General features: G+C 39.6%; 1 protein-coding gene across 4 annotated transcripts in view; it reads left to right on the top strand.

Annotated features, from left to right (window-relative positions):
• ARID5B (AT-rich interaction domain 5B) overlaps window positions 1–12,541 on the top strand; it is a 114,878-nt gene that overhangs the window by 75,738 nt on the left and 26,599 nt on the right. For 2 of the 4 annotated variants that reach the window (XM_069019087.1, XM_069019086.1), the window contains 3 exons: window positions 3,445–3,557; window positions 9,793–9,997; window positions 12,392–12,444. In XM_069019087.1, the coding sequence (XP_068875188.1) occupies window positions 3,445–3,557; window positions 9,793–9,997; window positions 12,392–12,444 (371 nt within the window). Of the gene's footprint in view, window positions 1–1,872; window positions 1,938–3,444; window positions 3,558–9,792; window positions 9,998–12,391; window positions 12,445–12,541 lie in introns of those variants that run through there. The other 2 variants (XM_069019090.1, XM_069019088.1) reach the window with 2 other exon arrangements.

Below are 12,541 nucleotides of genomic sequence, written 5' to 3'. Positions count from 1 at the left end.
CTCTCAGGTGTAACACTTTGCAGTAAAAACATGTAGGGCATTGCTGGTGTTTTGGCAGTACAGAGCACAGCCACGGGCTGGGGACTCCTCCGAGCTCGAGGAGTGTTCACTCGTACTGTGTGCATTTTGCTGCTAGCTGTGTTTTACCTGGCCATACCTGAAAGGTTTGCCAGGACTCGGCAGGTGAAAGGAGTGGGAAAACACCACATGCTGGCAAAAGGCAATCATGTTGTCAAATGCACAGGAAAGAAAGTTTTTTAACTGGTACTGTGTTGTCTCTCTCATACTCCTGTTACAGGCACTCACACTAAAGAGGTGGCAAATATTGCAAACTTTTTTCTGTACTTACTTATTCATTTTTCACTTTAATTTTCTTTGCTTATGTTCTCACCTTCTGGGAATGTGCAAGTTACCAGGTCTCACTGCCACAAATGCTTTCAGAAAATGAATTTGAAAGCCATATGCACAAACACATGAAGAAATTGAATGATTTTAGATATTCTTAGGTAGTCATGCCAGAAGTCCTTCTCCACTAGAAAACAGAAAAAAGCCCATAGGATACTCACTTAGCTGTCCAGTACATACTGAACATCCAATGTCATCAGGAAAACTGAATGTGACTAAGCCACAAAATGTGTAAAATTTCTTTAAAGTAATTATGAATAACAAATTCAAGACATTTGCAGTGTGCTCATGAATATGTCAAAAATTAAACAAAAGATGACAAAATTAAAACATGAATGTGACTTCTTTGGTCCTAGTCATATTTCCTAGCTCACACAAACAAAACAAATGTCACTGAAATGCAATAATCTTCAAATGATGCATTTATTTATAGTGGTTTAGGGAGCAAATATTAATGGCTTTGTTTCAAGTGTGACTGGAACTATGTCAAATGTTTTCTTTTACAGAGTAGCTATTAGATGCAAGGACCTTCTCTTCTGATATTAATTCCTATTGCTGCTTTCTTGTTAATTGTGTGTCAGATCTGGAGTGGCTTTAGGTGATTTAAAATCATACCATGGGGCTGTGGGATGGTCCTTGTGTGTGCTGCAGACAGACCTTCCCTGCTGCAGCTCCTGAGCCACGGGGAGAATGCAAATACCCCATTTCGTAGTGGGTTTGTGCCAGTTCTGCCATGGAAGGCTCCAATTCAAACAGTGTTTATATGCAAGCTCAATATACCTGGAATTTAGAAACAAATGCCTTCTTGCTTTTTAAAGCTTTTAGCAAAACATTAGCAGCGCTTTATAGTGTGATACAAAGTACGGTGCCAAAACTCAGGATAACAAGTGTGTTTGAAAAACATTGAGCCTTGAACTAGTTTCTTTATGTGTTAAAAAGAAAGAAAGGAATGAAGGAAAGAAAGAAAGGACAAGTAATTCACATGCAAGTATATTTGATGGTAGCTCAGCCACATCCCTCTTTGGCCATTGGTTGAGCCAGGCCTGGGGATCAAAGGTTAATCTTTTAACATGTGTGCCAGAGTGTAGTAAATTGAGGGAACATTTCTATTTCCTTCAGTACCTTTTCAAAGAAGATGAGACTGCCGAGGCAGACCGTGGTTAAGGATCTGTCCATCCTATCCAGGTCATGTGCCAAAAAACCCCTGTAGGCATCAGGAAGACATCAAAGGTTGAGCGGGGTTTATAAATAAGGCAGGGCGGCGCGGCCAGGGCTGGCGGTCTGGCAGCCGGCGCTGGAGTCCTCGGAGCTCATCCCACGCTCCCGCCGAGTCGCTCATCTCTGTTTAGATGAGTAATGGAGCGGCTGGGGGAGGGGATTTGTAAGCACGGAGCAAATACTCTTAGTGTTCATTTTGTGTAAGGCTGACATCCACACCAAGTCGAGACTCCCAGCGACGTAGTGTGCAGTCACATGCTGTAGCATTCATGAGTACAGATATAAATCAGGCAGATGTTTGTCGACTGGAATGGGTAATAATTTCTTTCTCTCTTTGTTTGATTTTGCATGTTAGCCTCAGATGACAATTTCAGAATTGCTTTCTGCAGTACTTTTCAATAAGCAGAATGTGCTTCACTGGAGATAGATGGAGATATTTCTGTAGGGAGATAAACATATTTTTAGATAGACACAAATATGGCTTACACCCATATGCACATACATATATATATACACACATACATATAGAATTTTTTTTTTTACCTTACACCAGTGTTGGGGGAAGAAAAAGGATTCTGACTTTTTATTTTAAACCCACAGCTTTTCTTTTTCTATGAACAGACCAAATATGACAGTGTTACTCAAACTATAAAATCAAATTAGCACCCTTTATTATGTTTGCAAACTAATTAAAATGTAAAATGTCCTGGAACCACTGGCTTACTGTGTGACAAATGTAAGATTAGAAACAATTAAAAGACACTCAAGAGGCTTGTGATGTTTAGATTTCTGACATTGTTCTAATCATCCCTTTAAGTAATGAAAACAATGGTTACCTAGAAATTAAAGGTTTAAAGGAAATTATCTTATTCGGTACAGTCATTAGTTAATGATTGTTTATCATTATAAATGTTGCCATAGTAGTCAGAGGCTGATTTTTAAATCTGAAAGCAGAGGGGACATGTAATAATGAGCAAACATCTGCTTCATCTGTTATTTCTATATATGATCATAATTTATATTGTAATACCACTATTGAAAGATGAGTGTGATATTTTTTATGATGATCCATATCCCATTCCTCGTATGGCTCAGCACAGTTAGGATTTAGTCACTGTGTTATTTCAGAGCTGTTTTATCTTAAGAATTGGACAAAACTGAAAGTGATTCATGTTAATTTGTATGTGTGGTATGTAACCCTTATGAAACAATCAATCACTTATTTCAGTACTTGTCAACTTCCAGAACTAGTTGTTAAGGGTTTTTTTTAATCCATTTCAGGACTCAGGGGTAATTTTTTATTTTTTTCTTAAACTTTTTTAGAATAACTTTGACAAGAATGACAGGATATATAAACATTTCTTGGAGCTGTAAGGAATTTCAATGTTTCAGAGCATTTCCAAAGCCAGATGTTTCCCAAAGTTGGAAATAGCAGTTAGTACTCTTGCTTGAAGATTAGAAATAAAGGCAGCAGGGTGATTAATGCAAAGTTACCTATTAATATTCAATTTTATTCTTTTTTGTACCATGGAGAAATATTTGTGCTTTCTCTCTGAGTCCTTGGGAGGCCAGTGTTTGACTTTATATTAATTAGTTATGTGAAAGTAGAATAGATTTGCCTTGGGGGATATTCTATAGAAATATAGAATATAGTGTGTCAAGATGTAACCCATAGAGGATGGGAGTCTCATAATAAGCATTTACTGTAGACAGATGTGTACATTTCTGTGACTGGTTGTAGTAGAATTATTTATTATGCTTTCAGCTATTAAGAATCCAGTATAAGACAATGTGCTCAAAGTGTTCTCCATTAATTTTCAGCGCCAAATCTTAAAGGCAGACCACGCAAAAAGAAGCCATGCCCACAGAGAAGAGATTCATTAAATGGCATTAAGGATTCCAACAATAATTCTGAAAGCAAAGCTGTTGCCAAGGTAAATCACTTAATAATACTCTTTTCGGTACTCTCTTCTTTTTTAGGTAGAACCCTGCCTGTTTCCCAGCATGCGATTTCAAAGTTAGAGTGTAACTTATTTTCTTGGAGAGATAAACATAATTTTGTTTCAATAGTTTTATTTTTCACTTTAAATCATGCCTGTGTTCAAAGTTACCAGCAACTATAATCACCTAACAACCTAATGCTATCAGCTTGTTGGTAACTGGTAGTGCTTAAGCTTTCTTGGCACCTAGTGTTAGTTTTCACATTCTGTGACACACAAACATAGTTTGTGACAGTATCTTCGAATTAAAAATAAACCTGGGAGCAGCTCACCCTGTTACAATGTACTGCTAAATATAAGTTTGAAGATAAACAGACTATGAAACAAGAGCTGCCTCAGTAATGGTTTCTAAGAAGCAAATACAAATGACATTACCCTGATGTTAAGATCTCAACATTTTTAAATTAAGGAAAAAAAAAAAAGATTAAGGCAGAAACTCAGTATGAAAGCTTAAAAAAAATATCTGGGCTGTCTCTTTAATACTTACTGCTGAGCTGCATGTTCCATGGTTTGCTGAATAGTGCATGCTTTTACAGAGTCTTCTGTATATGCTGCAGTGCTTAGCCCATACTGCAAGTAAAAATTGGATCACTGATTAATGTCTATAGACTTAATCTTTAAGATATTTATGGGTTTGTATCTTTTCCCTAAAATATTTTAAAATGGAGTTTCTGTAGTATAAATTGCATCCTATTTTCTATGTTGTCTGAGTGGTTTTAAATAGGAATTTGGTTTTCTCTTAAAAAAAAGAGCAGCACAAATGGCTCCTTTCAAGATGATTTAATTTGAAACTCTAAGGTGCAAAGATGGAAAATTACTTAGAGCTATGCTTGATTTTTATCTGAGGCAGAACTTTGTCACTGATACTTTTAAGCAAAAGAGCTAAAGAGATTTGCATATACTGAATTTCTACACCAACTCCTCCCAAATCTATTGTTTCAATAAATTAGATGGATGTGTATCTGAAAAATGCTTCCATTGTTGTGACCATCTCTTTAGGAAATACAGTGAACATATAGATCCATTTGCGTTGGTATTGTTGTACACAGTGAATGTCCTGGGAGATTAGGAGGTTAAAGAGGTCAAGTGGAAGTGTTCTGCTCTCAGTTTCTCATAGGAAGGCAAATTAAATTCCACCTCCTCCTCCTCCCTAGGAGTTCAGTTAAAATTGTGCCTTCTGTTGATGACGATAAAAGAGGCTGAAGTTCATGATGAAGCTCTGCCCTTAAGTCACTGTTTCTCTTCTTTTTGTGCCCTATTGTGCTCAGTTGGAGTCTGTACTATCGTATTAGACAGGCATGGTGAGAGGCGATGGAGCCTGGTGTGTTGAGTTGCGGGGTCCTGCCAGATACTATAGAGTTTGTCTGAATGTTTTCTCTGTGAAAGAATGTGCAAAATCCGTTGTGTGAAAATGTCTCAATTTGCCTCAATTCCCCCTTCCCCCAAGCCATTTTTCATGTTAAATGTTGCCAGTGAACTGCGGTATGGGCCGTATTGTCAAAGCACCCCAGACTGTAGTATAAGTTTGTAGTATAAGTAGTTCTGCCTCTTCAGCACCTGATGTGTAGGTATTAGATAATTAAAAACAACAGTAACACTTCATACTAAATTGTTTATCTTCTCTGTTTATATTTGGGTTCCCAGTACTAGTCAGATGGGAGGATATTTCAGATAAGAAGTAATTCCACCTATTTATCTAGTCATACTGTGCTCATCATTGTGCAGATATTAATAGCATTAATTATCTTGGCCAGCTTAATTTTATTACAAATAATAGACATGCTCATGATATAATGTCCTTGCATGTAGTCACACTGACTTCACTGTGGCTTTTCACATCAATCTGTGTCTCAGGGCTGTGGATACACTTCCATGAGAAGAGCACAGCAAAGCAAACCCTCTACAGCAGATGAACTGCACTTTGTACAGATCCTGCCAGTGGGTTACTAGGGAGGGAGGAGAAGGTTATTTGGGGAAGGGGAGGAATAGAGATCCACCTACTGTCTTCTCATTGCTGGGAACAGTTGGGATGTTAAGTTGTCATCTGAAGCTCCGTGTTGGACTTCACCATTGGTTATCCTCCTCTGTGAGTACTCACCGTCCGACTAATGCTGACAGTGGGTCCATGGAGAGCAGGATTGAACACTGCTCATGTAAACAGGACAAATCCACTTGTGTCAGATGCTGAAGCATTTAGCAGTCCCGTCCATATTCTTGTTCCTGATAAAATCCCTTCTGACCAGAAGTTGTGCTGCTTGCATTCTCAGATCATGTCACTCAGTGTCTGGCAGCACCCTCATTTCTCAGTGGCGGGGTGATGGCTCTGGCGGAGTTGCAGTGGCTGTATGGTTTTGGGTTGGGAAATGGCAGAAGGGGCATTCTGAAGGCTGTGGCTATGAGCCTATCAAGACCAATGCAAGCTGCATAGTTGTCATGACTTGCTGAATTTCATGTTCTCAGCTGCCAGTGACTAGAAAGCTAAATTCTTAAAATGTAGTTCTCATTAGGCATGTTTGCCTTGAACCATCAACAGATCGCTTTGAGGGTATCAGTTACCTGACAAGGAAAAGTGTCTGGTTTGGTAGGAGCAGCTCTGGGTCAGTTCCAGTATAGGTGGCTTGTTAAAAAGAGAGTGATAGTGGCACAGACAACGTGGTCCTGGACGTAGCAGGTGCTGCCAGAGAAAGTGGGCTTTTTATGTACTGCTTCTTGCTTTTGATTTCTTTGGTGGTCGCTGCATCCATTTTAGTGCCTCCTGAGGAAGATCCAAGGGGAGTTCCCTCCCAGGCTGGGAAGGGAATACAAGGCCATCTACTCCAGCAGGATTAGCTCTCCTGGAGAGGGATATATCAAGCTCTACTCTTGAATCACTCCCAGGACTCTGGAGGCTTTCATACTTCATGTGTCATCAGTGCTGGACAGGCTTTTGGAACTTGCAGGCTCCAGCAGATGATCCTCATTGTACCTGCTTCATCTTTCCAGAGAGTGTTCCCAATTCAAAGTGTGTTCTAACGCTTTTTAAAACTGGCTGATCTGACCACTTTGAGGAACTGAAAGAATTAACTTGTTAAACACGGAAATTGTCCCCAAATGAATCTGTTCATTACATCTCCTAGTGCAAATGCTGAAGTAAATCTCTCACTTCATTTGTACAGTAAGATCTGGGAAATTAGTTTAAAAATTGCCAGGATATGCTTTTCCTGTGGCCACAGGTGGCCTGGCATGCTCTCAGACCTGGAGATTTATTCCGAGTGCCTCAGCCATTATCTGATGGAAACTGTAAAATGCAGGTCTGTTGTAGTCTGTGTTGTGTGTGACCTCTGGCAGGAGAAGACAAACACATGTGTGTACCCATGAGTGTTCACTGGCCATTTGGTCATGGATCATCCACCTCTGATGGAACACACAGCAGGAGGTGGTCAGATGTTCCAGAGCCCATCTCAGTGCACCCCCATCTTATCCAACTTAACCCAGCAGTGGCACTGGGTTTGTGTTTTGAAAGAGGAGGGCAGTTTGTGGTGCTTGGTGTAAATCTGGCATAGTTCTCACTGATTTTGATATGTTTATGCTGGATTTACACTGGTGTTACCCAGAATGGCATTTGGCCTTTTTGGTTCTCATTAATCATTAGTCATGGCATTCATCCATATTGCCCGTCTGATGGTGGGGAGGTTCCAGAAGTGAGGCTTGGGCCTTAAATGCTGAGCAGATGAAGCATTGTAGCCTTCACCAAAGCATTGTTGAACTTGACGCTGCCTGGAGTCCACCCATTGTATTTTAACACCTCTGAGTTCCACAGGGACTTTGACCTTGCTTTTCTGTAGAAGAAGGTAGAAGAGAGGAAGAGAGGAAAGCTGTGTGTACCATGGGTTTTTCTTACTCCTGGTGGCTTTCTAAATGTGACTTTGCCTTTGTCTCCGTGAGGGTAGTATCCGTTGTCATTAGTTTGCTTGCACAGCAGTGAGCTTTGATTTCACTTAGAGTTCATGCCCAGGTTGTCTTTGCAAACATAGTTCTGAATTGTCCAGCTTGAAAACGAGAATCCAGGCAAGTGGGTGACAAAACTGAAAAATTGTTCCCAGGTCTAGTGAATTTGTTCCAAATTTGCAGCTCCAGCTAAAAATCCTAAAATTGTTGAAGTCATGCATTCCTTTTGGGAGTGTTAACCCAGTCTTTGGTGAAGCATTGAAACCTATGACAATGTAATCTAAACTTTATAAGTGGAAGCTGTTAAATAATTTTTGTGACATGCCAAAGTAAAAAAAGTCAAGGAATTACAGCTCTGACCTGAAAAGTGGATGAGGAAGTCCAAAGTTCATTTAATAGGAAAAAAATCCTGTTAGCTCCTCTGACTTTTGGATGAAACCCATGATATTTACAAAAGTTTAATCAACAAGCAGATCTATTACTAAAAGGTAAAGGATGGTGCCTTGTGCTATAGGAAGACAGTATCTCTTCAAACTGTGCAACTGGAGAATATCAAGCAGTACACTGGACATACTTCAGCAGCAAGTAATCAAGAAAAATCTGGCAGGAAGTCCATTTCCCACTCCCTGCTGCATTGCCTGGGAGGAGTGAGCCTTTACCCTGCCAATATGGAGGTTTTTCAGTAGCATCAGTTGCCATGGAAAATTGTGACCATTTGTCCATTCTGGTTAGAAGCTTTGTCCTGCATCTGTGGAAAACTGTGTAGCAAATCACCTGAAGTCAGTACTTTCTGCAAGGTTAATACCTGGAGGAGTATAAAGATTTTGCTTTCCCTGAGCCTGAAATGCCAGAGTATCTCTATTAAGATAAAATAAGCATATTGTGGTTGTGATCTTTTCAGTGATATGTTTGTTGTTTGTTTACAAGCACTTACATGATGCTCTTCATAGCAGTCGCTTCCAACCTGTCAACAAGTATCCAGAAAGCACCTGGTTTAGGAGTGACGGTTCTGAAGGAGGGTCCATGGGTTGCTTGACCAAGAGCTCCCGCCTTTCTGCGCAGCAGGGATACCCTGCTCTCCTGTGGTGTCCTCCTAAAATACCAAATACTGGCTCTTAGAGTCTCCCTGCTCCCTCTGGGAGCACAAAGGACATGTCTTGGATGGGGTATGGAACTGCCGGAAGGCTCCTCCTGATGGCACTCAGAAGCATTGAAGGGACAGTGCAAATCCAAAGTACATGTGACCATCTCCACTACCTTGTATTAGAGAACTCCCAGTATTTCATTGGAAATGTATTGGATCCCATGGTCCCAATGTCTTGGTCATGGAGAGCTTTTAAACATCAGGTTTCTGCTCTTTTTTTTTTGTGTACATACCTTAAGTGAATGTTTGATTTGTAATTTGCTTGATTCGGTGAGAGGATTATCTTCAAGAGGGGCTGCAGGATTAAGCCAGTCTCACTGGCTGTTTTTCCCCTTGTATGAATACTGAGGAGAGGTAAAGTGATTCCAACTTACTCATTTCCTGACTGGCACAAATCTGCTGGGCAGTCCAGTGGGAGACTTGGAGCTCTGGGACTTACGTGCATTGGTGATGCCAGTGTCTACCAGGAAAGGCTCCAGCTACCAGCCTCTCCCTCCTGCTAAATGCTTAGGACTGTGCTCAAGTTTAAGCAGATACTCAAATCCACTTGACTTGAATGCATGCTACAGCAGAACCTCCACTCCTTTGCTGAGGGCTCTGCCTGGGGTAAAGCTTGCCAAGGTTTGCATCTATTTTGGTGGGCCAAAGGAGAGAAAAATGTGTCATTTCAGAGCTGGCTGCTGAGCATTCCTGGAAGGGGCTGAGCACCCTCAGCTCCAAGGGTTGTCTACGGGAGTTGACAATGCTCAGTGTCAATCCTGGAACGAGGGTTATTATTAGACTTGCTAATGGCAAGTGTATGTGAGAGATGGAAGCTGTCTGTGACATAGCAATGTATAGTCATAAAAATGCAGATCTGGAGAGCATTACCAATGAGTTATAATGATTTAAAGATGTGGCTATTTAAAAATGTTGTGACTAAGATTCAGAACAAGACATTTAGCTCTATAAATAGCTTCCTTTGTTTCCCCTCAAACACAGTCGCATGGTTTGGCCTTCATTTTTTTCAACAATCCATTCTGCTAGGAGAGGGTATTTATTCCTTAAGTGAAAATTAAAGGTTACCCAGATCTGATATGACATCTTTTCTTTTCCCAGGTAAAATGTGAGGCTAAGTCAGCTTTGCCCAAACCCAAGAGTAACAACAGCAACTGTAAGAAAGGCTCAAGTGAGGATAAATCAAAGATTGCCGTAGGTGAAGAATGCAGAGCTGATGAGCAGGCTTTCCTTGTGGCTCTTTATAAGTATATGAAAGAAAGGAAAACACCAATTGAACGAATACCCTATTTAGGTTTTAAGCAGAGTAAGTATCCTTTTTCTCACTTTCTTGTTGACATTTTAGAATGGTTTGGCTTCTCTGGAGAAAGCAATTGCACACAAAGCCTATTTTAAATCCTTATGGATGGGGAGGGACCATGTTTATCTCTACACATTTTCCAGTCCAGGCATTTCACTGTCTTATGCCTAGATTTGCATCTCTTCTTCTGGGGTAGTTGCTGCCGGATATTTATAGGTTTAAATCCGCTGATTATGACTAGAAATAGGCATGTTGAAAACTCTCTAGTTTTCTGTTTTGTAAATCTGCAGCGTCTGTAATGCCTTTCTTCTGAGTTAATAATATGACGTATCTTTATTGTGCCCAGATGTTCTTTATGAAAGGACAAATATGAAAGGAAGACATTTAAAGGTGGTCAAGAAAAACACAAAAGGGATCATATTTTTAAGCCCCAAAATGTGTTTATAGTTAATAAATTACTGACTTCGGAGAATAAAACCAGATTGTATCTGATTAATACAGAATGCAGTGTTTAGAATTGCTTTGGCATGTACAGTTTGTAGTGCCACAATCTGTAAATTAATTGTATGTGGAGAAGATACAGTTGAAACTGAATTTTGCATAAATATGCAGCACAATGTAGATCTTTCACGGTTTCCAACAAAAGCTGTAAATGGGGGTATTTTTCCTCCTTATTTATAGATTAAATGATACTTTATTTCCTTAAAGGGAAAACGCCATGGATTGAAATATTATTTACTCTAATTTATCTCCGAGATTAAAACCATGTGTTATTTTGATGAAGAATGTCAAACCTGTATGTTTTACATAACAATTTACATACCTAATAGCAATTGGTGCTGATTGCAACAGGCCTCCAGCAGCCATTATAAACTTATATAACTCCGAATGATTACAGTGTTTGTCTGAAAACTGGCTGCTTGAAATGGGAGTAAAATTAATGTACTATGAACAGCTTCGTTGCATTATGCATTGATTCAGATTAAATCAAGGCCTAAGCAAAGCTCTTGATAGTTTTGAAGCAGTACAGGGTTCAATGAGGCTTTCAAAACATTTTGTGTTGAAGAAATTTTTTTTTCTCTCCCCTCCCCCCCCATTTTATTCTGCACTCCCTCAAGCATGGGGACAGGGTGGGTTTAAAAGACAAGCTAAAGTATTATTTCTAAAGTTGCCCACTGGGGGTAGGGCCCACTGCTAACATTTAGCTGGAATACATTGAAACTTGCCTGACCTATGAAGTAGGGGCCTGATCCGGCAAATACTTAAATACCAGGAGTAAGTATGCTGAGAAGAGCAGAAATGTTTGCAGGATGGGGCTCTCTATTTGTCCAGCAAGGCTTGTGCAAACATTGCCAATATAAATAGGCCGGTGGGAAGAGGCAGTACGTACACTACAGCAGAGCATCCCTCCATGGGGAAAGAGATCCCGTTCTCCATGGTCCACAGCATTACTGCTGACCTCAAGTATTTGTAGTGTGTCTGTGGGGATTCACTGTTGGTGGAATTGTGCATACATCTTTGATAGGGCTGACATGAATTTTTCTTCTAACAATTAAATGAGATAAAAAATAAAATAAAATAAAATAAAATAAAATAAAATAAAATAAAATAAAATAAAATAAAATAAAATAAAATAAAATAAAATAAAATAAAATAAAATAAAATAGACACCTGCAAGCAGTGGCCTCATGGGACAGGGGGCCGGGATGAAAAGCACGTGAAAGGGGAGAAGTTCTGCAGGAAATAACAACTCTCTCCCAACACATCTTCTGAATTGAGTTGCCTCTGTGCCTCTGACCCCACAGCCACAGGCAAGGCACAACCAGACACAGCATAATTATTCCAGTAATGCTCATTCGTGCTCCATCTGGGTTCATTCACGCAGGGCCCGCTAGAACGCAGCTTATTGTTCATTGATTATGGAGCCCATTATCTGAGCTGCAGTAAATATTCAATATTGTCTAATCGATAGGCCTGCTCTGTGTGGCTCTTGCTTGCTTGCTAATGAAACCAGTATTAAGCAAATAATTAAAAGTAACGTTCTTCCCAATGAGTAATTTTTATTATCAAAGTTATGGAAACATGCTACAGTCATTATACCATGTCTCTTATCAGCAAAGTCAAATGAGCCCATTACCTTTGTCTCAGTGTATTTTTCCAGTCCTGTTAAGGAATCTGTGTGTTCTCTTATATGTAATTAAAAATATATATAGTATGGGCTAATATTTACTCTTCAGATTATGTAAATACCTCTTTGGAAAATGTTTCACAGGAGCTTTTTCAGGGGCTGTGAGCTTTTTTTTCTCTATTTTTCTTTTTTTAAAACTGTTTAATTTACATTTCTTTGAAATATGTTGGCTAATGCAATGCTTATCTAAATACTTATTGTCCCTCTAACAGTTAACCTTTGGACTATGTTTCAAGCTGCTCAAAAACTGGGAGGATATGAAACAGTAAGTGTTTAAGTAACTTAAATGAAATAATTGTGCAATCTAACGTTTCCCTGCTAGAAAAAAAAATGTAAAAGCAAACAATCATTTGCTGCATTTT

This window comes from Aphelocoma coerulescens, chromosome 6, assembly GCF_041296385.1.
Source record: "Aphelocoma coerulescens isolate FSJ_1873_10779 chromosome 6, UR_Acoe_1.0, whole genome shotgun sequence".
In the NCBI taxonomy this organism is placed as follows: Eukaryota; Metazoa; Chordata; class Aves; order Passeriformes; family Corvidae; genus Aphelocoma; species Aphelocoma coerulescens.
Note: the sequence above shows the minus strand (reverse complement) of the source record. Positions and strands in the feature narration are given on the sequence as shown.